The sequence below is a fragment of the Bos grunniens genome, chromosome 5, assembly GCF_055505025.1.
Source record: "Bos grunniens cultivar Pamir isolate PY7600 chromosome 5, Bosgru_T2T1.0, whole genome shotgun sequence".
In the NCBI taxonomy this organism is placed as follows: domain Eukaryota; kingdom Metazoa; phylum Chordata; class Mammalia; order Artiodactyla; family Bovidae; genus Bos; species Bos grunniens.
This window is the reverse complement of record NC_141169.1, coordinates 119891737-119919513: the sequence shown is the minus strand read 5'-3', so window position 1 is coordinate 119919513 and position 27777 is coordinate 119891737. Positions and strand designations below refer to the sequence as shown.

Sequence of the window (27777 nt, the reverse complement as noted above, 5' to 3'; positions counted from 1 at the left end):
ACAACTAGAATTAATAAGAGTAATTGTGAAGCCGGAAGTGTTGCCACCTTATGTTGACCCTCCGGCTCCCAAGCCCACAGGCTTGCAGTTGGATTTGGTCAACAAGGAGATAACGCGAGAGACCAAGGGGACTAGGCACGCAGCCTTCTTCCCAGAGGTCCCCTCAGCGCCGCTGGGGCTGCCGTGTCCCCTGACCGCAGGTCGCGGCTCCTGTCCGCGTGGACTGCTTCACGCGCCGCTGGCCTCTGCCACGTTTCAGCAACTCCTTCTCCTGGCCCCTTATTCTACAGAGCTGGCTCTTCCTACATGAAATGACCACACACAGCCTGCTTTCAGGAGAAAGAAAGAAGGGAGAGGGGAAAAAGTAAAGAAATTCAGAGAAGGCAGAAAAAATAGCACAGCACTACTTACTACTTGAACTGGAGTGGGGAGCCTTTCCCTTCTCCAGGGGATCTTCCCAAGCCAGGGATTGAACCCAGGTCTCCTGCATTGCAGGCGGATTCTTTAGTAGCTGAGCCACAATGGAAACCCACACATGTGAAAGTATTCCAATATAATTAATTATAGCAAATTTGAGAAAAGCAGTCATATGGCAAACACAGCAGACGTGCCCACGACACAGGGAGACGTTGTGGAAGCACAAGAAGGGCCAGAGCCTTGGAGGCAGATGAAACGACAGTGTCTGGGGGCAGCTACTGTTAAACGTGGAATGGGAGTTACTGCAGACGAGGAGGGTCACTTGACAACGAAAAGCCTGATTCATCAGGGGCACATGCAAAAGTCCAAATACGCGTGCACAAAACCAAACTCCAGATTTCAGCGTGCCCCAGTTAACAGAACTGCAGCACAAGTGGGCGCATCCACCACCATTCTGCAAGATGGTAACAGAGCTTTCACGATAAATCAAGAAGCAGAAATATGAGATTATGAGAGGTCAAAGCGACACAATTACCAATAACGAGCAAAGAGACCGCATGAAAATACAGACTGTAGGAGAATGCACCTCAGACTTGCAGGGTTGACTTTCTTTTAAGTAGACGCAGAATGCTTGTGAAAATTGACCCGGACTGGACTACAAATCAGCGCATTTCAAAACCAAAACGATTTTACCACGAGACAGAGCACACTTTGTGAGCATGGTAACGTTGCACGTCACTGACGAAAACAACTTAAAATATCCGTACGTTTAGAAGGGGTAAGCAGACTGCCTCCCCCACCATGAACACTAGTCGGCGATGAAATTAACCAGCTACCTGTACCCCAGCACGGAGCCGCAGGGAATTACGAGGAGCAAAGAGGAAATGCCCGAGGCTACAGGGGACATGGTTCTCCTTATACGACATTTTAAATGATGAAATTTTAAGACTGGAAGACTGATTAGTGTTTTCCAGAAGGTGGGGCGTGGGGAGGTGTGAGGAGGTGATGGGGGAGGGTGTGGTTAGAAGGGTGCTGAGTGTGAGAACTGCTGAGTGTCCTGACTGCTGCTGGATTCATGAAGATAACACTGTGCAGGACGGAATCCACGCACGGCACACGTGTACCTGCCACACCACACGCACACACACACACCACATACACGCACGCGCACACACACACATATACACACGCACATACACACACGCACACATGCACACACACACATGCACACACACACATACACATGCCACACACACATGCACACAACCACACACATCCACACACACATCCACACACACATATCCACACACACACACACACACCACACATGCATACACACACACACACACCACATACACACACACACATCACACACACACCACACACACACACACCACACACATACACACACCACACATACACACACACACATACACATCCACACATCCACACACACACACATACACACACGTACACACACGTACACATACGTACACACACATCCACACACACACACACACACACACATACACATGCCACACACACACATCCAAGTAAAAGCGGGGAAATCTGAGCAAGATCAGTGAATTGTGCCACTCCAGTGAAACGCCACACTAAAATTTTACATGATGCTTGGATTGGTGAAAATAGGGCAAAATTGCATGAGATTCTCTCCATATTATTTCTTCTACCTGCATGCAAATCTCTAGCTCAATGAAATTTTTAATTAAAGATGTTGTGTATAAAAAAAAAGTTAAATACTTGTGGTTTAAAGGATAAATAACAGTGTAAAGTATACAACAGACATTTCTAAATAATAAAAGAGTCTATGATCAAAAATGTTAGACACAGCTGATGCAAAACTGGAGAAAAGTTTGCAACCTTAAACTCTTACTTTTGGAAAGAAGAAGGACCAAAAATAACTTAAGAAGTTAGGAAAAATAACAAAAACAAAACCAACAATGTAAATATCAAAAATATAGGATGAAGGTAATAAAAAAGTAGAAATTGATAAAATTGAAACCAAAATAAAGGTATTCAATATTTTCAATGTTAAAAGTTAGACTTTTAAAGAAAAATTTATCAACATCGACAACTTGCAAGAAATTTATCCAGAAAAAACTTCCAAAAACTAAAAGTCCGTTGCATTTTGAGGACAAATAAATGAATACTAGGGATGTAAAAGACGATAACTGTACTTCTAGCATGACCATATTATCCCCTCAAAGACAATGTCATTTAGAGATTAAGACGGTAGAGTGCACATTCCATGTATTTTTACGACTTCCCCAAAACATTAATAAAATGACTTTTTAACTTGAAAATCTTTTCTGAAGTTCTAAAAAGATGGGGGTGCGAGGAATACAGATTTTGAATCCAAGAAATAAACCAGTGAAGAGTAGCTAATTGAGTGAGTCCGAGAGGTCTGTGCTCCAAGCAGGCACGGGAGTGTGGGGAACCGAAAGGACGCATCCCAGAGAACTCACAAGGGAGGGAGGAGGAAGGGAGGGGAGACGGCTGGGACCTGTGGCGCCAGCACGGCCTCCGTTTGGAGAGCAAGTCGGCGCTGAGCTCTCCTCCCCACCCACGGCCACTCCGCTACCTCTGCTGGAGTCTGGGGATGTAGTTTCCACACTCGGCAAAACTGAGATGTGGGGACCGTATGCAAAAGACTGAGACATAACCTGGCAGGAAACCCTCGCCTTTCAGGTGAGAGATGAGAAGATAGTCTTCTGGGGAGTCAGCCAACCAAAGAGAAAACATCGAAATGCGCCTCGAGTCTCCAAGGTGATGAGTTCCCACAGAACGGGCCATCCACGTGTCCTTGGAGCAAATCCAGATTCCATGCGTTGACCCTGTAAAGCTTCCAAACACGCTGCACCGTGAGCCATCAGCCCAGGAGTGTCACGTGGGGGAAAAGTTTACGTGGGAGACAGCGGCCAGAGCTACAGAGCAGCGCCACTTGGAGGAAACGAGGACTTCCCAGAGAGCAGAAACTTTCCCCAAAGTCATCGTATACCCCAGAGAAATAAGAAAAAGATTGCAATAATAAAGCAAGAACAACATGCTATCTGTAACACACGAGGAAATTCAGAGAACAGTAACAAAATAGTGATTGGAAATGAAAAACATGGCTGTCAAAATGAAAAACCCCAGAGAAAGTCTGCAAGAGAAAATCGAAACAATCTCACGGTGAGGCGAACCCACAAAAAGTACGCAGAGATAAAGGGGAAGTAATGAAAAACAAAGAAATCAAATTAGAAGATCAGTTCAGAAGGTCCAACATCCCAATAACAGGCATTATAGGTGAGAAGAGTCAAAGTACATTAAACAGAAAAGATTAAATCAACAACAACAAAAAGCAAGGACATTTCTCAGAAATAAAGGGCGTGGGTTGAGGGATTAACAAGGCCCTGTGGATATCTAGCACAGGAATGAAAAGAAGCCCGCGCCAGGGCTCCTCCCATGGAGCTGGGCAATAGAGTAGAGACCATGCTGTGATCTTACTTGTAGGAAAGTTGGCTCAAAGGGTGGAACCAACAAGGTTTTGGGTTTCTCAACAGCACGACCGGCATGCAAAAGACAGAGGTATGCCTCTTCTGAGTCAGAAGGGAAACGGTTTCCAACCAGAATTCTTTACCCAGCCAAACCCTTCAGTGTGTTTTCATGGTCAACAATAAAATAAATATGTAGAAAAAGATAAAAGCCACTTTGGACAGGCAGACTCTGAAACCATTGCTTCCCTGGAGTGCTTTCCTGGGAGGCTCGGGAGGTCGTGACCACCCGGCCGAGAGCAGGAGCCCACCGAGGGCTCAGGGCACCGGACATGCTGTGCAGAGCGTGGCCGCCACCCTCAGGAGGCAGGTGAAGGCCTCTGTGTGGACAGCCGTCCACCAGACGCAGAGCTCACCATGCCCGGACTGGAGGGCATCCCTGTCAAACGGGCACGTGGAGGTTTACCCAGGGGCCTCACCCCGGCCGTGTCAGCGTCTGACCCAAGCTCTGTGCAGCTGAACTGCTGACTGGGGCCCTCCTCTGCCATTCCTTGGCTGTGTGCATGGCTCATCTCCTGGGATTCTGGGCCATCTGAGGGCGTGCACCCCACTGCACAGATGGGGCTTCTCGGGGCACATCCCGGGAGCTGGAGGAGGACTGAGCAGTCAGCACAGCTGCGGCTCTGACTGTGGCCGTGCTCCTCCCAGTCACCAGCTCCCGGTCCGCACTACAGCCCCTGCAGGGGCCCGGCCTCTGTGAGCGCAGGGGTCCCCGCCTCATTCACGACCTGCTCAGGGCACTCTGCAGAGGGCCGCACTAACTCTCCAGGTGCCAGGCGTCCCCACACACTCTGCTGAGCTTGTTTTCCCCGGGTGTCTTTCCTGTGCGGTGGCCACGGTGCTCTGACCTTTAAACTTAGCTCCCTGACTGTTACTCTCACTGTAAACCCAGTGACAGAAGGTACGGATATGTTCTTAGCTTACAAACTCTTAAAAATCTAAGAATGTGATTTCCACAAAGTCAGGGAGATGATGGCTCTGGGGAGAGTGTGGGAGAAGAAAAGACTGGGGTGAGGTCGTGGCGGCTTCGTCAGGCTGGGGAGGCTCCGACTCTTCACGGAAATGCTGGAAGGATGTGTGTTTCCTGTGTTACTGCTGCTCACCTGCATCGTTGAATGAGTGATATGATACATCTCACAGTAGAGACATTAAAGATGAGAGAACTCTATAAGCACATGTGTCCTGATAAATGTGCAAACTTAAGTCAACTTGAAAAGTGTCTGATAAAGTATAACTTCCCAACAATGATCCCCAAAGAAACAGCAAGCCTAAAAAGACCTTTAAGAGTTAAAGAAACAGCACTGGTCTTTTAAAGGCCATCTAGCTCATATTTTCAGTTTAAAAACTGGCACAGATAGCTTTATGGGTGAATTCTACCAAATAGTCAATGAACAGAAATCATTCCAATTTCATAAAGAATCATCCAGACAATAAAAAATGAAAGAACTCTTTTTATGAGGTATCTTCTTGATCCCAAGTCAGTGAAGGACAGTATAAGAGAAGCGTAGGTCAATATAATTTATGAGCATCGATTTAAAAATCAATCAAAGTGTTAACAATCCAAATGCGGTAATCCATTAAAAATTACTCATGGTCAAACTGAGTTTTCTTAGGAATAAGAAGATGCATTAATACCACATGTATAATTCACCACTTAAAAACATACAGTTATGAGAATAGAGGCAAGAAAGTACATATAAAAATTTTAACCTCATTTTTGATAAAAGCTCTGAAAAAGCTATGAATAGGAGAGTACTTCCTAAAGTTGATATAGGTTATCTCTAAAAACGGACCACAGACATCATGCTTTAGTATAAAACTTGTAGACACACTCTCTTTAAAATCTGGGACAAGTTAAGAGTATTTCAATTTGGTGGAGTAAAACAAGATAAATAGGAAAAGATTTAAAAGGAAAAATGTGACAGTATTGCCAGACAATTTTGTGGCATCAACAGACGTATTATTCAAAATAAGCTTCTCAAAGCTGCTTTCTGTAAAACCTAAAGGAGCGAACACTGGTGCATGAAAACCTGTTGAGGAGAAAATAACAGAACGACAATGAAAGACAATCAGAAGATCTAAATAAATATTTAAATACACGTTGTCTCATTTATGTCAAGTCTCAATACCTATACAATGCCGCCTTCACTGACTTCAGTGCACGTCTCATTAACATTCTAATATTTTTGGTAGAACTAGACAAAGAGCATTTTAAAAGTTTATATTTGGATATGCGGTACTGATAACAGTTGATATTTACAGGGCACAAATGCGACCCTTACAAAATACACATTTGTTTCAAATCAATACGGTACAGTCACCACGATAGATCATGCAATAGGCCATCAAACAGCCTCAATTTCAAAGGGCTGAAATCATGCAGAATACTTTCTTTGGCTACAGTGCAACTAATTTAGACCTCAGTAACCCTAAAATATCTAGAAAATCCCCAAATATTTAGAAGTTAAATAACCCATTTCTGAACAATCCATGGGTCGAAAATAAATAACCAAGCAAATTAGAGAAATACTCTGAACAGGACGATAATGAAAACACAACAGACCCACACGTGTGCGATGCGGCAGAACCAACTCTGGGAGGGAGATTCACAACTTTACATGTTTGCATTAGAAAAGAAGGAAACCCACAATGAAACGTGCCACTCTGCCCATGGTTTGTTGCCACCGCAGCCAGAGCAGACTGAGACGGGGCGATGGTTTCAATGGTGTGCGTTCATGTCAAAACGCTGATGTTTTCCACAGTTGTACGCTTGAAATACCTTCAGTTAATTGCACACCCATCGTAACTCTGTGTGGGCTTCCCTGGTAGCTCAGTTGGTAAAGAATCCGCCTGGAATGCAGGAGACCTAGGTTTCATCCCTGGGTTGGGAAGGTGCCCTGGAGAAGGGAAAGGCTACCCACTCCAGTACTCTGGCCTGGGAAATTTCAAGGAGTGTATAGTCCATGGCATTGCAAAGAGTCGGACACGACTGAGTGACTTTCACTTTCACAGCTCCGTAAAGCTGCTTCTTAAAATCCCAGCGTTTGGTTTCATTGCTTCTCTCCGTTACTTACTCGCTTTCTGGTTCGCTGACCTCCGCCTTCACTGCACCGTCTTCCTCCCGTGTGCACGGAGTCTGCTTACGTGCGTGCCTTCCTCCCATGTGCACGGAGCCTGCTTACGTGCATGCCTTCCTCCCGTGTGCACGGAGCCTGCTTACGTGCATGCCTTCCTCCCGTGTGCACGGAGCCTGCTTACGTGCGTGCTTGCTAAGTTGCTTCACTTGTGTCCCACTGTTTGCAACCCCAGAGAGTGTGCCCGCCAGGCTCCTCTGTCCATGGCATTTCCCGGGCAAGAATACTGCACAGTGGGTTGCCATGCCCTCCTCCAGGGCATCTTCCCGACCCAGGGATTCAACCTGCATCTCTTAGGTCTCCTGCATTGGCAGGCGGGTGCTTTCCCACAAGGGCCACCGGGGGAGCCCCTCATGGACTTTCTCTGGTTTCTTAAGGAGGAAGCTGATGTCAGTCACTTCATACCTTTCCCCCTTCCTAATATGATCTTTTAAAGCGCTGCACTGGCTGCATTGAAGAGATTTTCAGTGTAGTGTGTTTTTATTTTCATTCAAGTCAAAATATTTGCATTATTTTAATTAAACATGTTAAGTTCACAGTGTTCCTTATCTTCTGGATTGTGTAGAAGGTATTTCCAAGTATTGGGGAATTTTCCAGATACTGTTTTCTGATTGATTTCTAACTTGTGGTCAGATTCAGTTGTGGTCAGACAGCATGTATTACATGATTTTCATTTCTTGAATTTTTTTGAGATTTGCTTTTTCTCCAACATTTGGTCTGTCTTGGATCATCCTCCATGTGTCTTGAAGAGAGTGTGAGTAAAGTTAGTTCATTAGAATGTCTAAAGTTAACAAAGACTGATCAGACATGTACAACTACTTTTGAACAGAGTTTAGTAATTTGAGAAAATATAGGCACACAGCCCTACCATGGGTCCTGGCACGTGTAGGGGCCATTCTGTTGGTGGAATGTTCTAGAAGTGTAATTAGGTCCTCGCTGCTCTTATCTGAGTCATCCATGGCCTTACTGATTTTGTGTTTCTTTCATCAGTTACTGATGGCAGAATAATGATATCTCCATTTCTAATGGTTCAGTTCAGTTCAGTTCAGTCGCTCAGTCGTGTCCCACTCTTTGAGACCCCATGAATCGCAGCACGCCAGGCCTCTCTGTCCATCACCAACTTTCGGAGTTCACTCAGACTCATGTGCATAGAGTTGGTGATGCCATCCAGCCATCTCATCCTCTGTCGTCCCCTTCTCCTCCTGCCCCCAATCCCTCCCAGCACCAGGGTCTTTTCCAATGAGTCAACTCTTCACATGAGGTGGCCAAAGTACTGGAGTTTCAGCTTTAGCATCATTCCTTCCAAAGAAATCCCAGGGCTGATCTCCTTCAGAATGGACTGGTTGAATCTCCTTCTAATGGTTACCATCTCTGAATGTCCTTTCAGTTCTGACCATTTTGTTCCATGTACTGTGTATTCATTTTCAGGCACATAAACATCTAGAATTCTTTTATTTTTCGGATATACTGACGCTTTGTCATTATTGAGTGGTCCTTTTCATAGTATTGTTCCCTGTCAGAGACTCCACTCGTCTGTTATTACTCATGAATCCCCTCCCGGTTTCTCCCGCCTGCTGTCTGGATGGTACAAGCTGTCCGTTCTTTCACTGTGTGTGGTTCATGTTAGGGTTTGCCTGCATAAAGCACGTGTTTTGTTCTTACTGTTTTATCCCGTCTGTCCTCCCTTGACTTGTCATTGGGGTGCATTCTGTTTACACGCGGCTGCTGCTGTGCTGGGTTTGGGGCCGGCTCACTGTCTCTCCCATGGTCTCAGCTCAGCTTTCTTTCTACAGCCTCCCCTTCCCGCCTTCCGGGGCTGACCGCATGTCAGTAGCACACCGCTTCCCTTCCACTTTCAGCTTTCTAGGTAACACTCTGCTTTTAGCAGCTGCACAGTGGATTATACTACGTTATCACACCTCATTTAAGATTAATATTAAGTGACTTCTGAAAAAAAAGGAACTTTGTAACAGAATATTTTCTATCTGCAACCATCATCTTTTGGGCTTATATGCCTTTATGCAAGACAAGTAAAACCTCTGTACATTTGAAACCCAAACAAATGTATTTTGAAGAAATTACGAAATTGTGGACACGCTGCTGTTGTTTGTATTTATGATACTTGACCACTTCTTGCACTGCAAGGCTACTGGCAGGGAATTTTCTCACTTTATTTTACTGGAAATGTCTTTATTTCACATTCTATTTGAAGGATAGTTTTTCTGGAAGTAGATTGTTTGTTTGGTACATTTTTTTTTCTCCTAGATACTTCCGATGTGACTCTGCAGTGTCTGACCTCCACATTGGTTTTCTGTTTGCTTTTTTTAAAAAAATAGAATTATAGTTGATTTTCAGTGTTGTTAGTTCGAGGTGTACACCAAAGTTATTCTGTTATACATAAATACACACACATTTATAAATCTATTCTATTTCAGATTCTCTTCCCTTATAGGTTCTTACAAAATATTGAGCATAGCTCCCTGTGCTGCTCCACAGGTCCTTGCTGGTTACCGATTTTGCGCTTAGTCATGTGTGTATGATAATCCCAGCCTCCTGATTCTCCTCTCCCCTCACCCCTTTCCCCTCTGGTGACCATAGGTTTGCTTTCTATGTCTGTGGGTCTGTTTGGTTTTGCAAATTACTTCACTTCTGTCATGTTTTAGACCCCACGTATAAGTGGCACCTTATGATACCTGTCTTTCTCTGACTTACTTCACTTATTATGATGATCTCCGAGTTCATCCCTGTCGCTGCGAATGGAGTCATTCCATTCTTTTTCACGGCCGAGTAACACTCCCTCGTATGCACACACGTGCGGGGCCTCTTCTCACCCACTCCTCTGTCCGTGGCCTGCCTGGTCTCTGGCGGGGTGTCAGCCGAGCGTCCGAGCACCGCCACCTCTGTGGAGCGGGCTGCTTTCTCTTGCGGTTTTTGAGGACGCCTCTCAGTGCTTGTCTTGCGGAAGTTTCACTAACACGCTCTTCGTCGTGGTTTCTTGTTTGTTTTTTTTTTAATTTTATTTTATTTTTAAACTGTACATAATTGTATTAGTTTTGCCAAATATCAAAATGAATCCGCCACAGGTATACATGTGTTCCCCATCCTTTTCTTGTTTTTGTTCCACTTGGGGCTGTTGGCCCGAAGGGTCTGTGTATTCACGTCTTCTCCAGACGCGCAGGCCTCGGCCAGCACTCCTACAAATGCTGCTTCTACGCCATGTTTCCTCCTCTCGTTCCAGGGCCCTAATTCTGCCTCTGCTGCACAGTTTCATCTCCTCCCCAAAGGTCTCTGAGGCCTTCCCACTCTCCGTCCACAGTTTCGGTCCATTTTTCAGATCGACTCACTTTTACTGGCCCATCTCCAGGCTTACCAGCCTGCTCCTCTGTTGGCTGCCGGCTGCTATTGAGCCCATCTGGTCAATTTCTCAATGTATTTCCTAATGTTGTACTTTTCAGGCCCAGAACCGCCATTCTTAGATGTCGTTGGGGTTTCTTTGTGGACCTTCTCTGCCTCTCTCCTCACTGATACCCCATGCCGTGGCATGGCGTGCACGCTCAGTCATGTTCCTCACTGATACCACGTGGCGTGGCATGGCGTGCACACTCAGTCATGTCCAACTCTCTGAGACCCCAGGCTCCTTTGTCCATGAGATTTTTCCAGGCAAGAATACCGGAGTGGGTTGTCATTTACTCCTCCAGGGGATCTTCCCCACCAGGGGTCGAACCCTCGTCTCTTGCCTCTTCTGCACTGGCAGGCGGGTTCTTTACCAGCTGAGCCACAGGGAAAGCGTCCTGCTACCACACTGTCCTTTAAGTATTTGAACACCTTCATGAGAGCTCTTGGAAGTCTCTGATAAATCAGCAGCAGGCTGGTTCTGAGATGATGTCAATGTGTAAACTTTTTTCAGAGTACAGATCACACATTCCTGCTTCTTTGCACATCTGATAAATTTTGGTGGAAAGCTCAAAGTAGTATGTTGTGGGCACTCTGAAACGTCTGTTATTTTTTGAGGGTTCTTGCTTTGTGTTACACTTGGCAATTCTTTTGCCTGCACTCAGACTGTGAAATCTGTCTTCCCTGAAGTGAGGAGCAGCTGACACTTCTGCTTCAAGCTCCTATTTTCTGGGTTTGTTTTGTGTTCTTTGGTTTCAGCTCGGCTCACTTTAAATCCTGACTCCTCGTGTGTGTCTCACACCTGTGTGGTCTAGTGCTCAGCTGAGGATTTGGGCGGAGTCCACCAAGGTTTGGGGGCTCACCCACTTTCTGGGTCTTCGGCTTCTGTCTTCCTTGGTCACCCTGTGTTCCTCCTTCTGATGCCTCAAGTTGGAGCATCTCCTCTCACGGCGGCCTGGACCGTGCAGGCTGGAGACTGTCCTTTATCAAAGGCACGGCCTTCCCATCCGTCATCACAAGCCTTTGTCTCCAGTTTCTGCCGCACGGCCCCCTGTTGCTTAGTGATCAGCCAGGATCACTCAGGACTGGACCCTCAGTCCTGGATCTGGCCCCATCTGTGTCCCCTGCTCACAAACCTGCTCTTTCTTCACCCTTCCTGCCGCCTGCTGCTCCGCTCTGTCACCTGCCGCCGTACCCTCCGAGGCCGTGCGTTTTCACCGCCGCGGCTGGGGTTGGGAGTAGCCCCAGGAAGAGAGCCGTGAAGTTGCGGTTTTCACCTGATCAGCAGCAATCTTCCAAAAGTAACTCTTCCCCGTCTCTTCCTGCCTCTGTTCAGTGCCTTCGGAGTGTTGTGTTGGAGAACTGGGTTCAGGTTTTGTAGTTGTTTCTTGGAAAGAGTTGCCAACCTTACCATTCTCCAGTAACCAGCATCCCACCTCCCTGATCCTTGTTCCTTCCTGAGCCTCCAAGATTCGGCCAGTGATCTGCTGGGGCCCTTCTCTCGAGGCCTGGGAGGGTGATCTCCTCTTCAAATTCCTCGTGCAGGCAGGTTGGCATTCCCTTTATGGAGGAGGAAATGTCTGAACAGGCCCCAGGAGACGATGCTTTGAATAGGCGTCTTTTTTCTGCTGGGCGTCTGCAGCGCGTGGTGCTGACCCTGTGGGTGTGGCCGTGGACTGTCCAGCACGTGTCCTGCCTGTGCCCTGCAGGGGCAGGGCGCCGACCAGGGCTGGTGCCAGGAGAGCCCACGTCAGGTCACACCTAGGATGCCGCCGTAGGGCAGGGCATCACCCAGGGCCAGGTCTGCAGGCGTGTGCAGTGGGCAGAGATGATGCTGGGCATGGTGCCTGCGTGAGCCTCATGGAGCAGAGGGCAGGTCTAGACCCGACTCTTGAAGCACCTGAGTTTCGCAAAGGAGGGCAGAGCTGAGCTCAAACCTCCAGGTCCCCCTGTCCTAACAGAAGGCTATTCTGGTTCAAGCCTTCATCCCAACCAGGTCAGGACAACTTAGGCTGTGATGGGCCCTGGCCCCCACGTCCAGCAGTGCGCTCCCCACATCCCCGTGGCCCAGTGGAGACGACATTTACCCGTTTGCTTGTGGGGGTCGTCTTCCCTCCCCTCCCCTCACCCTGCAGCAGAGCCTGGACCCAGCACTGCGTCTGCTCTGTTCCCCACCACCCCTCACCCCCAGGCTCGTCCCGCGCTGGGTGGGCTGCGGTGAAAGCGCAGGTGAGTGAGTGCGGGAGGGGTTCTCACCCCCGGGAGCCAGGAGCCGGGGAGGTGACGCCTGGGTGAGCTGGGGGCTGGGAGCCGTGGCCACAGCCCTTGGTTCCCGTACTCCTGTTCCCTACAGCATCTTCCCCTTCAACACATTATTATCCGTTTTTTGGAAAACCACAGTTCATCTGGAGCCCACACCTGACGCTGCGTCCGTGCTCCGGGGTGGACGCTGCTGTCAGATGTTTCTGGGCCCCCGGGCGCCCCTCCCTGTGCCTGCTGGACTGTGGGGCTCGTGTCTGGGGGCCTCTCTGATGGGCCGCGTGGCCGAGTAGAGGGCGTCCCTGCAGGAGGACGCTGGCTTGGCCCTGCCTCACACTGCGCCAGGCGGGAGCAGCCTCCTGTCGCTGAGGAGCTGCGCCCCCGAGCAGGCCTCCTGCGGGGCTCAGCTGCGGCAGGACACACACATGTGGGCTCTGACACACACCATGGACACTCCCATGAACACACGTGTGTGTGCACACACAGACATTCACACACACACAGAGACATTCACACACACACAGACACACACACAGAGACACATTCACACACACAGACGTTCACACACAGACATTCACACACAGAGACATTCACACACACACAGACACACACACACAGAGACACACACACAGAGACACATTCACACACATGTGCACATACACAGACATTCACACACACACAGACATTCACACACACACAGACACACACACAGACACACACAGACACACACACAGACACACATTCACACACATGTGCACACACACACATAGACATTCACACACAGACACAGACACACACACAGACTCATCCTGGGATCAAACAGTGTCTGGAAAGCTAACTGGGAAACCAGAAGCTTCTCTGACCATCTGGCAAAGCAGGATCCCATGAACAGACAGCCCAATTTAGCATCTGAGCACAACCCTCACCCACTGCTGTGGAATATTCGCATTTGATTGCCCTCCCCCGGCACGTATGTCCCTGGAGCCTCACCGGAAGGGCCTCCGGGACAGCACTGACCGGCATGGGGAGGAGCTGTCCAGCCGCCCCTAGGGAGCTCCGCTCAGCCCCTCGCTCCCCCGGCACCCCGACCCCACTCAGCTCTGCCCTGCAGGAGACTGCGGCCCCTCCTGGATGCGGCGTGCACGCCCGCCTCCCCTGAGCCTGTGCTCCTGGGGTCACTAGGGCTGAGGGCTGCACCCCGGGGGCTGGAGAGAGGGCGACCACCCAGGGGCCTAAACGCCCCCTCCAAGCCTTGACCTTGACTTCACCTTGACTATGGAACACAGAAGCCAAGTCACCTGATCACAGCAAAAGCGATCTTTTCTGGATGAAGGAGACTGTTCAGAAATTCCTTGGACGAGAACAAAGCCAAGAGCATGGATCCCAGCGGCCACGTGGTCTCTGGGGGGCATGCAGGGTGCTTGCTGTCATTCCTGCAGCTAATGCTTCTTGTCTTCTTGTGAAGAGTGTCTGCACGTAAGGGGATGAAGCAGGGCTGAGAGGGTCTGGGGGAGCCCCACATGGAGAAGCCTGAGTGTCCACCTGGCTGACCCCCGCCAGGATGCACCCCACGCCCACGACACAGACTATTTCCCCAAAGGGATGGGCCTCCTCAGGCCGCAGCTCACCTCCAGATGATTGAGGGGCTCTCGCAGTCATAATTAAGGGGAAGTTTATGAACCCCAAGCAGAAAAGTAAGTTTAATTATTTGCAAGTCAGAAGCTCATTCTCTCTGGGTGACTTATGACAGCCAGCCTCCAGCCTTGGGGATGAGATCGGTTCCGTTTTAGGCATTAAATTGATAACTTGACCAAATCGATTTCATTAGCGGCTCTGTCATATCCGCAGTTACTGATGGGCGCTCGGCCCCGGGAGCTGACCACAGCCCTGCGAAAGCGGGAGGAGGCGGCGGCTCCACAGAGCTCGTGGCCTGCGTGGAGACACTCCTTCTGCCAGGACCTGTGCTCATCGCCAGATCTGCCCTCTGCCCCCGGGTCACCTGGGACTGCTCTTGTCTTCGGGGTTCACGGGGCCAAGGCGGTGGGGGCATCCGGTGGGTCCAGGCACCTGCTCGGGGTGGGGTGAGGCCCTGCGCCCCTGAGCATCACGGATGCTCCTGTAGGGACAGCGGCCTCCCCGGGCGCACAGCGGATCCGAGCCGCTCCCGGACCGTGTGGGTTCTGGGACTCGGGGCTGTGTTCACTCTCCTGAGTGCTCAGCCCGAGGTCCTCCAGCCTCCTCCCTCCACCTGCCAGGCTGCACAGGGGGCAGGGCCCGCTTCTGTGTCTGTGTCCTGGGCGTCCCGCCTGGTGTGGCCCCACCCCCTGAGCCAGTCAGATGGTCCCATGGTGGTCTGTGGGTCCCAGCACAACATGACGCACAACATGGCGTTTCTGGGACGAGATGGGGCTGGCTCACGGGGCCACGGCCCCGACGTGGGGTGGGATGGTCGGCGTCGCTCAGAAGGGAGCCCAGGCTGTCCGTCTGTCCGGCTCGGTGAGGCCTCGTCCCTCAGAAAGGCCCCGGGAGCCCTCACTGATGGGGCCTGGGGTGGGAGGGCAGCGGGGCCATCCTTGGCATTTGGGGCTGGGCCTGGACGTTCCCACTGGGTCACCTGTCACTCAGGGGTGGGCTTAGCTCTGGGGTTTGCAGCCAACCTCTGCCTGAGAGCTGGCCTTGCCAGGGCCCAGCCAGTGTCAGACTGAGCGTCACCTGGAAAGTGCCTCGGGGCAACCCTCCTCCGCCCTTCTCCCAGGAGTGTTGGGGGCCCAGTGGTGACCACGGGCTCAGCAGGCGTCTCGGTGTCTCCTTGGCAACAGGAGCTTTTCCTTCCTCGTCTCTCTTCCTGCAAGTGAGGCCAGGCTCAAATGGGAGGGCCATGCTGTGGCGGCTTGTGTGGGAGGTACCATCTCCACGCTCAGAGAGGCTCATGACCAAAACGCTCCCCTTGACCGGGTCTGGCGCTCGGCCAGCCTGGCGTCGGTATCCCATGTATGACCTCAGCAGGCCCATCTTAGCCAGAGTCCTGCCGGGTCAGTCTCAGGGCACCCACCTTCACTGACAGGAACCCCAGCCCCACCGTGTCCAGTCCCGGCCTCCGTCCACTCTGCTCCTTGGCTGTAAATCCCCAGCCATCCGTCTGCTCTGCTGGGAGTGGAACTTGACCTCCCGACTGTTGCAGAGGTCCTCAGTGGAACCTTCCTGACCGTTTCCACACGCCTCAGAGTGAAAGTGTTCACTGCTCACTCGTGTCTGACTCTTTGCGACCCCATGGGCTGTAGCCCACCAGGCTCCTCTGTCCACAGGATTTCCGAGACAAGAGTCCTAGAGTGGGTTGCCATTCCCTTCTCCGGGGGATCTTCCCAACCCAGGGATCGAACCTCGGTCTCCTGCGTTGCAGGTAGATACTTTACCATCTGAGCCACGAGGGGAGAGTGACTTTTCCTTAGCGCTCGCCCTCTGCGGAGCTGAGGTGCTGTGAGGCGTGGACACCTCCACGTTTGGGTTCCTTTCTCGCCTCCTGGCTCACTCCCGTCTTTACCACGGGACCGGACGGTGCGGCGGGCCTGGATGGCCAACTTCTGGGTTCCTCTTGCCCTGGAATAAAGCCCTCTCCTGGTGAGGGGCCCCTAGGGATGAAGGGTCAGCGACACCACAGGCGGGTCCACTGGGTGCCGCCCCAGTAGCAGGGGCCCCTGCACCCCCACCAGGAAGGAGGCGGGTTTCCTCCCTGCGGTGCTGGCAGAAGGAATAAATGAGGTGACATCTATAAAAGCAAAAAATAAATGTGGTTATTATTTTAAAGCAATTCCATGACCCTGGGCGCAGGAGAAGAAATAAAAGATAATTTAAGATTCAGTGTGTCCCCTAAGGAAGCCAGTGACTAAATGGAGAAGATATATGACCAGGAGACCAGCTGGCCAGCCAGAAGGGTGCACATGGGTCCTCCAGGGCAGTGAGAGCCGAGAGCCCACCCCCACCTTCAGGAGGGACGCCTGATGCCCAGGCCAGGAAGAGTGGAGGGGTGACGGCCTGTGCGTTGGGTGATCAGGCCCTGCCTTGGCGGTCTGGAGGGTGGCTGAGAGACAGAAGGACAGAGGGGCGTCTGAATCAGGCCAGGGCTGTGAGCTCTGACCTGACCAGTGGAGCTGGGGATGCGGGGCAGCGCCTGTGAAGGTCCGCATGCGGTTCCTGGTAGCTGCTGGGTCCCCTGTCTGCATGACAGGACCCCCGGGGCAGGACACAGGGTGTGAGCAACCTCCGTGGGATGGGGGCATCTTAGTGGGGAGCAGCCGGCAAGTCCCGATGCGGGTGAAGAGTGCTGGTGGGCAAACACGGGCATGTGTCCTGGGAGGGCAGGCTGCCGTCCTGAGGTCCTGGAGCTGCACTGAGAGGCCCAGACACCTGTTTCAGCCCCTCTCCTTGTCCCCCGCTCCCCGGGGCCCCTGAGTCCACTTCCTCCCACTCCTGTCTGCCTTCTCTAGCCCCTCCCCGAGCGCCCACCACCCCCATCTCTGCCAGGAGCCCCTTCCACACCCTGGTGTTGCCTCTCCCTGGGCTGGGCTGACCCAGCCACTCAGGGAGCCTCCTGAGCCCTGAAGTGGGTCCTCTCGGTGGCACTCAGGTGCTGTCACAGGTTCTGCTGGGGACACAGGGCCTACTCAGACCAGCAGGACGAGAGGTGGCTCCCACTCTTGCTGAGCCCAGCACTCTGAGAACCTCTGGGAACCTCCTGAGCCTCACCTCCACAGGGGGTTTCAACAGAAGCACACTCGGGTGGGCAACAGCCTCCCTGGCTGATGGTGTGTGACTTGGACTCCTGACCTAGGAAGTGCTCAGCACACAAGGGTGACCATGAAAACAGGCACGTGTACACACACACACACACACACACACGTGCACACACTCCCTACACAGCATGTACAGTGGTCCTGGTTGGCTGGTTCAGGAACCGACCATGGAGGGCGTGCCTGATCGCTGTAGAGACAGTCACAGAGGGATCCGCTTAAGAAGCCCTGCCCTGCCCCTGACCCGGAACCTCACCTGCCCCCGCAGGCAGGCGCCCCCAGGACCCCCATCACCCGCAGCCTGCTTCACTCCTTCCAGGAGGCGGAGCTGGCTCCGAGAGATGGGGCAGTGTTGGCGGCCCTGACTCAGAGTCACCCCTAAATCAGCACCCACCCTCCTGTTCTCTCAGGCTGCCGGCGCTGGGTCATTCACGTGCTCCTCCTCCTTGCTCTCCAGGAACCCGGTGAGCTCCGCCCAACTCCCTTTACTCCACCAACGGGAAAGCCGAGGCCCAGAGCGCAGGCGCATCTGAGCTGTGCGGGCAGCCGGGACAGGGCCCACGCCCAGACTCCTGCCCCTCCTGACACACAGCGGGGCGGCCTCCGCAGCCGAGGGTCGTGTCCCTGGGGAGCATGGCCCTCCAGCAAGGCTGTCCTGCAGGGGCTGGAGAGCAGTCCTTCCCCTCCTGGGGACGGTGTCCACGCCTGCCCAGCCTCAGGTCACAACCCGGCTGGCACCGGGCCCCGTGGGGGGAGTGTGTGACCGTCCCCCACACGAGGAGGTGGACCTCACGTCCTTTCCACACCCTGCAGGTGGGCAGCAGGGAGGCCTATCGAATTTGGTGGGTCAGGAAACTGAGGCCAGGAGCTCAAGTTAGAAGAGCCAGACTTGGCCCAGCCTGGAGTGGACAGGGCAGAGGGGGCGTGGCCAGGCCAGGGGAGGCGTGCGGGGCAGAGGGCATGTCCAGGGCAGAGGGCGTGGCCGGGAGGAGGGGCGTGGCCGGGTCAGGGGAGGCGAGGCGGGGCCAAGGAGACGTTGCTTCCACACGGAGGGCTTTGCAGTGCGTTCTGGACGCCTAAGTGTCCACACATTATGGAGACGCTCTCGCCGGGCACTCTGGCTTGTGGCGGGAGGGGAGACCCCTGCTGATGGGAAGGCCAGCCTCAGAGTTCGGCTGTCGCTGCAGCACACCCGGACCATCCAGACAGGTACACCGGGCTCCGCTTGGAGATCAGGGTCTGCTTTTATGAACCCTGGCGGTTACGAAGCTCTTTCTCTTTCCTCTGGCCTCACGATTCTGTTTTCCCCTGCTATGCCCAGAAGGCTCTGGAACAGCGGCCGTGCCCCTGGCTCTGGGTAGGGGAGGTTACTTTCCTCTGGCAGGCACGCCCCCTGCGCCCTTCCAGCGCATCTCCGTGTGCACAGAGGGAGGAGCCGAGGGCTGGTCGCTCTCCCGGCCACACTGCCCCGCCCTCCTGGCCTCTGATGGCCAAGTCCCCCAGGTGCTTCCTGTGATGTAGTCCCCGGAAGGTCCTGTCATGGCCGCCCAGGCCGCCCACAGTGTAGGGCACACCTGGGTGCCCTGTGGTGGCAGCTAGGCCTGTGTTCTGTCCTTCTTCCTCCCTCCTGGGATGAGCCCGGCTCTGTGCGGGAGGGCGGGGTCTCCTTCACTCCCTGGAGCGGCTCCAAAGGCCAGTGAAGCCTCCTCAAATCTAGCACAGACCTCGAGATGCCCACGGCCCGCCCGCCAGGCTACAGGTCCCAGAGTTGAAATTTTATCAAGGGCAGTTGCAAGCTGGTGGTCACAGCCTGCCCGATTTGGAACACGCCGATATCTGCTGCTTGGAGGTCCAAGCAGATTCCCCTAGAAAGGGGGGCCTTAGACAAGGGTCTCCTTCTGGAGCCCCGAGCAGGGTTCTGCAGCTGGGCCTGGGGGCATGAGCAGAGCCTGGCTCACAGACCCCGGTGTGGGTGAAGGCAGGTGGCCGTCAGCCTTCCCATGGGCTTGGCCGGGGATGAAGCATTAGCTACCGGTCAGGTGCTGCTCGCCCGCCCGGGGCTGGGCATCAGGGAGCCTCCGTGTGGTCCAGAAATGCCTGGAGGGCTCTCGCCTGCACTTGGTCACGGGGCCCACCTCCTGGGAAGGAGGCCCTGTCACCACCTGTGCCCTGAGCTCTGTCTCTGCCAGCCACACTGGCGAAAGCCCCTCCCAGGACACCGCGGCCAGCGAACAAAAGCCATGCTTATCAAAGGAGTTTCTCTTTATTTTCATAATTTAGCTGAATCAACACAAAATTGAATACTGTAAAACAAGGGGAAAATGCTGCAACATATCAAACTCCCAGTCTCTGCCCTCAGAAGGTGTCTACACCCACTGTTGAAAGAAACAGGCCGGGGGGAGGTGGTGGGGACGCTGGCAGGCAGGGCAGAGGTGCGCTGGGCCGGGGACCCCCCCAAGGCCTCCCTCCCCACTCCTGGAGTGACCCCGGGCCGAGGAGCCTGGGGTGGGGCAGCACCCCGCGGCTGCCTCCTCTGTGATGAGAAACGCAAGCCCAGCCATCTCTTTCACCCCAGGACAACACGTGCCCGTGAATCTGTGGTGACCGAAGGTAACTAAATACTCATGGACGTTGGGATGGGTCTTAAATAAATGGAGTTTCTCTCCTATCTTTAGTCTATGGGTGGCTGGAACAAGTTCTATATAGATTTTTTATAACTTTTTTTTTTTAGTAGCATAGACCTAGCATAACGCTCCTGTTAATTGGACTCTTAGGTAGTATACTTCAGCTGAAACTCAGGAGGATAAAGGGGTCTGGCACAGGGCGGCCGGGGGAAGGTAAACGTAACTGTTTGTTATCCGTGGGCCTGGCGACCCCACCTCGCAGGAGGGACGCGGGAGACGCGGGCTCAGCCCGTCCCCCACTGTCTCCGCCGTCTGGCATGAAGACTGGGATCACGGGGGCATCCGACTGGGAAGACGAGGTCGGCTGCCAACTGCCCTCCAGGTCTGCGAACGTCAGAGGGGTAAGAAAACAGGAAACAAAATTGGTCGGAACAGGCGTGATCCAGGGACTGGACACTCCCAGGACAGAGGCCCAGGAGGCAGGACGATCCAACCCAGACCATGGGAAAGGCCACTGGCCCTTCTGTGTCGCCGACCAGCGTGCCTGTGCTGCCCGGACCTGGCCCTCAGCCCGCTGCCCCCGAGTCCTGCCCCCTTCGCACACTGAGCGCCCCTGTGTCTGGGGGTGCAGGTCCCCAACACCCACCCCAGACCCTTTGGGAGGCCCCTGTCCCGGCCTGCCTCTCAGGGACGGCTGGGGCTGCCACATGAATTGTTAAATAGGATTTTCTACAAATATACAACATATAAAAACTGTTAAATATATAACTTTCGGCTTTGCAAAATACATTTAATGATCTCTTTCAAACAAGTGTTACTTTCGCTTTCTTTAATTTGCTTTCTGGAGCTAAAGGGCGGTCAGATGAGACAGCAGTCATGGGAGACCCAACATGCTCTTGCGGATCCTGGATTGTCCCGCTATCTGAATGGGGCGGCGAGAGGCGCGTCGAACTGGTTAAAACAGAAAGTGATTTTAGTAGGAGAAGGTCCACCTAAGTACAGAGGAGCAGGTGTGCACGGCAGGTTGTGGTCCCCGGCAGGCGTGCCCGTGGGGTCCGCGTGGGGACATCACGGGCCACATGTCCTCCGGTCACGTCCTCTGGCCGCGCGGGGCGGGGGCAAGGCCCGCAGTGTTCGTGGGGCGGGGGCCGCCCAGGCACGTCTCTGCCCCCGTGTACCCCCCGGTACACAAACCCAGGGACTCGGATGGTGAGGGCGAGTCCACTTGAAAATAGATTTTGCTCTTTGGTCTATTGAATATACTGAAAGGATAAGAAAATAAAAGCGATTCGGACAGTCTGGGGCTCGAGGAGAGGCCACGTCTGCGTCCGAGACTCAGTCCTCCAAGGACCCGGCGCTGTCCTCCACTCTCGGGCTGGCAGGGCTGCAGCCTCGTCCTCCTCCTTCTCCGAGTCCACGCCGGGAGGGCGGCCAGGCCAGGCTCCAGGGGTGCCCGGCGACACGGCCCCGCGGTGTGTCCCCGGCCCGAGTCCTGGGGGAGGCCAGACAGACTCAGCACGGGCGGCCGAGGAAGCAGGCTGTCCTTGACGGGCTAGAGAAATGGAGCGTGGGCGGATGGCAGCGGGTAGGTGGCGTCCACGACGGGCCGAGGACCGCGGCCGAGCTGTGGACTCTCCAGGGAGCCGGGGCCGCTCCTGGGGCCCCTCTGGGGCTGTGTTTGTCAGGAGACCTGAGAAGCAGAGAGAGGAGAGCCGTCAGCCTCCACACACACCAAGAGTCCCCGTCGGGAACAGCAGGAGCCCAGGGACCCCGCGAGGTTCGCCTCACCCGGACAATATGCTGGAAAGACACCAGCAGACCTTCTTGAGGAAAAAAACTAGTTTTCAGAGCCAAACTGGAGGAGAAAGCTATGCTTGTCACAAGAAGTCCCTGGGAACACCCTCTTCCTCCGGGTGGGGCCCTGCCTCCCACCCTTGGCTGTGACAAAGGAACGTGCTGGAACTCTCAGCTGCTGGTGTGAACTGCCTGTCCTCCGCCCTGTGCTGGCCAGGTCCTTGGGTCTGGGTGGCATCGGCCTGTTTCTTTAACCGTGTACACAGCAGGTGCTGCATAATTGCACAGAGGACAGCGCTGGAAACAAGGGTGCCTCACCCCCACAGAGCCCCTGGCAGGATGCAGAGCTGGGGTGTGCATGCTGGTTGATGGGTGCACAGCCCCCCAGGCAGCACTGGGGCATCTCAGGGACACGACAGAACACGCCAGGTCAGCGCCGTGAGGGGACGGGGTCCCCAGCCTCTGCTCTGCAGCGGGAGCATCACGGGTGAGACAGTGGACACAGGATAGGGGAGGAGGCTTCCCCGGGGTACCCCCGCAGCCTCCTGCCCAGTGTCCACGTCCGCGCCGGGCCCACCCACTCGGCAGGATGGGGCCTCCCAGGGGCTGCAGAAGCAGGGCTGGTGTGGGACCCCAGGGCTGTGGGTGCGTGTCCAGAGTGACAGGAGCCCCGAGGGGAGCTCCATGTGCCACTGGAGAGGGGGATGAGCATGAGAGCGGGCAGCAGGGGAGACGCTCGGAGCCCCTGTGTCTCTGCCGACTGAGGCCCGGCCCAGGAGGGGGTGGGGAGCAGGGCCAGGGTGGGACACATCCTGGGCTCACTCTCCAGACCGGCGCAGGGTCCTGGGCTTCCTGTCCAGACTGGGGCAGGGTCCTGGGCTCACTGTCCAGACCATTGCAGGGTCCTGGGGGGGTCACTGTCCAGACCGGCGCAGGGTCCTGGCGGGGGGTCACTGTCCAGACCAGTGCAGGGTCCTGGTTGCATGTTTCTCCCCATCTGACCAGCTGCCTAGCAGCCCCGGGACCCTGACCCTAATCCACAGCGAGCACCCCTTCCCCAGCTCTCCTGAGTTGGACAGAGGCCCCTGTGTGTGCCGTGGTGACCCTTACCTGCCCAGGACCCCGCAGGCAGCGTCCAGGCCCACCCTCTGCTCTGCTGCCCACAGCCCAGGGCAGCTGCCCCTCCCTGACCTGTCCAGTCACGTCCACGACCGAGACCATCCAGCCCGCTCACTCACAGGCTAGCTCGAGGAGCTAACCAGGAAAGGAAGCACTGAGCCCACTTTTTCTACATAGAAAGTTGTATAAATTCTTACTCGTGGATAAATGGGAAAACACTGGAGCATAAAAAGAAAATAAAAGCCCACCCACGTTTCCATACCCGAAGGTAAATATTTTGATAACATTACTGCATTTCCTCTGCACTCTGTAACAGCTCACATGCTCTGTGTTACAGCTACAATGAGGCTGGGGCTTGGCATGAAAGCTCGCGTTGTCCGACGCAGGCCGGCAGCCTGTCCGAGGGGTCGGCGACCCCTGGCCACGTCCATGCTCACGCGCCAACCCCAGGACAGACGGGCAGGGCCCGGGCTGTCTCAGCATCCCCCCTGAGCCCCGCCTGGGGGGCTACTTCTCACGTCTGCGAGCTCAGACAGCAGAGGCTCCCACGCCCCGTAATTCCACCGAAAAGAGGCAGGGTTTGGTTGAGGACTCGTCTTCACTCCTCGTGCCGGCCAGAGGAGTGGAACACGCTCACCAGCGGGGTCCCGGCCACGCGCCTGTCTGTGCCAGTTCGTCTGGCCGGGCTCTGCGTTTCTTCCCGATCTGAACAAGGACGCGTGTTTCATCACGGGCAGGCCCGCGAGAGGCCCCGGCACGTGCCCCGTGGGCCTGCCGCCCAGCTTGGTCCACCCGCGGTTCACATCTGTGCCGTGTCGCGGACACCCAGGTTTTCTTTTCTGGGAGGGAAGCAGGGCTGGGAGTCCATTCGGGACGCCCTCATGGCTTAAAGCGACTCAGTCTACACACCGTCCTAGGGCTTGTCCCAGAGGTTCCCCCATCCTCAGGAGGCCCCTGCTTTCCCCCACACCCCCGGACTCTGGCTTTTCCTGACCTTGGGCGGGCAGGTGGGTGGGGCAGGAAGGACACCAGGCCCCTGTCTGCTCCGGCCAGTCCCCCCGACAAGGGCCCAGCCTGGAGACAGAAGCCAGGACGGGTACACGGGGGCCCGTCCAGCTTCCACCCGAGCCCAGAGAGTCCCCTTCTGTCTGCGGCAGGGCCCAGGCTGAGTGGGGGAGGGAGGCAGACCCAGAACCACCAGAGATGGAGGCTGCAGCCAGACCGGCCAGGCGGGGGCTCACAGGTTTGCGGCCTTTGTGGTCAGACGTTGGGCTCAGCGGTCCTGGCCTTGGCCTGACTATCAGGAATGGACAGGCGGCCTGACGTCCTCAGAGGTGGTGTCCGTCTGGGACAAAAGGCCCGGCCCACCCAGAAGCACCCATGGGTGGGGACTGCCAGCTGGTCCCGAGGCCCAGTGACCGGGAGAGAGGCTGGGGAGTCGGGTCTGCAGCCCGGGAAGGCGGTCAGGAGCCCGGGGACCGGCTGCGGCGGGGCCGACAGGGCTCGTCTGGCCACAGAGATGCGTTTCCAGGCGAGGGACTTCATGGCCGAGGCGCGTCTCGGGGTCCCTGCTCAGGGCCCTGCGCTGGTCCTCATGGTGCCGGCTGGCCCCTGCAGGCAGCGGGAGGCTGCTCTGCTGGGAAGTGGGTTCTCTGGTTTCCAGCATCCTTCCCTGGGGACAGGCCCCTCGAGACAGTAGGCCAGACCCCCAGGGACCCCCGGGATCTCCTGGCGGGCTGCGCCCACACCTGGGGACCACATGCCTGAGCTCTGGCGGTGACAAACGAGAAGGGAGGCAGACCTGAGCTGGCGGTCTCAGCCCCAGGGCCCCTGCCTCCACCTGCTCAGGGACAAGCGGAGTCAGCGACTGGGACCCCAGGCTTGGCGGGACTGTGGGCTCCATTCCGCCAGGAGCTCGGGCAGCTGTCTGTCTGTCTCTGGAGGGGGCATCCGGCCTGGCGTCCCCTCCGCGTCTATGCGCCTGGGGGTTGTTCTGAGTGTCCCTGGAGGGGGGCATCCGGCCTGGCGTCCCCTCCGCGTCTATGCGCCTGGGGGTTGTTCTGAGCTGGCGCTGTGGACCCGCTCGCATTCCCGTCCAGGTGAGTCTCTCCCACCAGCCGGGGAAGCACGTGTTCTGAGGTGATGAGTTGGTTTTTCTCGGTGTTTGGAGCCTATAAAGCTTTGTTCACAAAACACAGGGACACTCTCCAGCTCCAGGAGTCCACGGAGCTGTGTTACTGGTTCCTCTGAAAGTTCCCACTGCCTTCTAGGTCTGGATGAATCTTCTGTTCAGGAAGCTTGAGGTTCTGATTTGAACGCCCTGAGCAAGAGGTCTTGAACAGCAGAGACACGGAAACCATGGGGCCACGAGATGACGGTGGCCTGCGCGAAGTGGCTTGACCACGAAGCCTGTTACTGCGGAGAAGCTTCTGGAAAGGCTGAGCATCGTCCCCTCCACACCCAGCCAGCCGTGTGACTGAGGCTCTGGGACTGTTTCTTGACCTCACACGTGAGGAGTGCTGTTAACTGAGCCCTGAACCCAGAAGGTCCCAGACGCGCGAGGAGGGAGGGACATACTCATTCCCAGAGGGGCACAGATGCTCAGATGTGGCCCCCTCTGCCCAGGCGTGAGGGAGGCAGCCACCTGGAGACCCAAGTCCTGGTGAAAACTCACAGCTGCGGCTGGTACCTGGGGCAGACAGGGCGGAGACGGGACACAGCAAATGGTGGGGCTGCAGACAGAGGCCAGGGCAGCCCGTGGCCCGGGGACTCCTGGCATGAGACAGCGGGGCCCCCTCCTCGCCTGCCCCTTGGGGACCAGTCTGGCTGCCCTGATCACAGCTACTGGTCACCGCAGCTGCCTCCACAGCTGTCTGTCCCCACCCCACCTGCACCCCCCTCTGCCTCCCTCAGGGGCTGCTGGACACCAAGAAGGTGACAGCCATGCCGCCTCCTGATATTTAGGGTTCCCAGGGGACAGGGAATGAAGGGCTTCGTCCCCTGGAGCCCACAGCCCCTAACGGTCACACGAAATGCCCCTGACCAGCGGGGACACCAGTGATGACACGCAGTAGGCACGGCCCGTGCCTGGGAATCCGTCCTGGAGGCTGCAGGCTGTGGTGGTCTTGTGGGACCTCGTCGAGCCGGTTCTGAAGGGCCAGGCCTCCACGATGCCCCTGACGAGAGAGGCCAGGGAGGGGAGGCGGCCGGGCGGGGGCAGGGGACGCCTGGGCGGGCAGCTCTGTCCCTGCCCCGCAGCCTCAGCACACTGCCCTCGTGCCTATGAAGCCGTGTGGGGTGGCCACCCGCCCCGTGGCAGGGGACACTGACGGCCGCTGTGCACATCACGTCCCCAGGGCACCCCCAGGCCCGGGTCTGGGGCCCCAGCAGATGGGGAGAAGCTGAGTCTGATCTCAGGGCCCCCTCTCCGGCTACCCTCACACTTTGGCCCCTGGCGAGGACTCAGGTGACCACGCCTGCCCTCCCGGGCTCAGCACCGGCCGTGGGTCTCCCCTCCTGGGGTCTCTGGCTAACAAAGCTGCTGCGTGGCCTCAATCACCCCGAGCCACTGGCCTTCCAAGGCCAGGGGAGGCAGGCCCCACCTCTGGCCGGGCTGGTCAAGAACCGGCAAAGGATGGGAGGGCAGCCGGCACCCAGCCCGAGGCGGGAATGTGAATGAACTGGACAGTCAGCTCGTTTGGGTCTCAGTGGCCTTCCCCTGGCAAAGCAGACCCTGCGTGTTGAGGAGAGGAGCTGATTCAGCACCTGCTCACCAGGGCGAGGATGCTGCACCGGTCACAGTGGAACCGGCCCTCGGGGGACAAGCGACGTGAGTGTGTGAGTGTGTGTGTGTGTTTGTGTGTGAAACGCCGCGAGGGGCTGAGTGCTGGCGTGGGCGTCCCACTGGAACAACGAGACGGAGAAGACTCGAGAGCCAGCGCTTGTAACACACCAGGGGCTCCTGGGGCCACCGCAGACCTCTCTCCCCGCGTCGGTCCTGCAGGCCTGTCTCCCCAGCAGGCGGTGAGTGCCTGGCCTCAGGCAGAGGGAGGCGGCAGAGAGAGACCTCCACTCCGCCCGAGGGAGGCCGGGACCCCGGCAACATCCTGCTCAGCTACTGCCCAGCTCTTGCAGGGGTGCACCGCCTGGACAGGGCCCCCAGGCTGAGACGGCAGGCGGGTCCCCGCCCCAGCCCCCTCCAGCGCCGCACTGGGCAGTCCTGGACCTCCCCACCCACTCAGCTGCCCCTGCAAGGGCCGGCTCGGCTTTTCCACAGGGGGTCTGACAACACTGGCCTCTGGTCTGTCTGCTCTGTCCCTGGGCACCGGCAGACTCTGAAGTCCCTTCTGCCTCCGCTCCCCGCCGGCTCCACCAACACCAGCAATGAGAGCCCGGCAGATTTGGCCAACCATCGCTCGCAGCCGCCCCACCGTCCCGAAGTCCCAGCAATTCTGGAGATGACAGGGCATGGCGGGGGGTCCTCCGAGGGGCATCAGGCAGTTTCCCTGACGCCTGGCTGTCCACAGCGTGCGGGGCCCCGCGTGCCCGGGGAGCTCAGGGGGGAACCCCGACCCCGCTCTGCCTGCCGCGTCCGCTTTCAGTGGGTGGGGAGTCACTGCTGGACCCAGGCCGCATCCTCAGGGGGACACGTGTCAGCAGAGGGTGCGGTGGCCCCACCAGGCGGCTGTCAGTCAGA

General features: G+C 55.7%; 1 protein-coding gene across 2 annotated transcripts in view; it reads right to left on the bottom strand.

Annotated features, from left to right (window-relative positions):
* Window positions 1-19788: 19788 nt before the first annotated feature.
* TAFA5 (TAFA chemokine like family member 5) overlaps window positions 19789-27777 on the bottom strand; it is a 177216-nt gene continuing 169227 nt past the window's right edge. Inside the window, exon 4 of one of the 2 annotated variants that reach the window (XM_086404316.1) lies at window positions 19789-21858. In XM_086404316.1, coding sequence (XP_086260442.1) covers window positions 21850-21858 — 9 coding nt within the window. In that variant the 3' untranslated portion in view covers window positions 19789-21849. The remainder of the gene's footprint in view (window positions 21859-27777) is intronic. The other variant, XM_086404315.1, reaches the window with a different exon arrangement.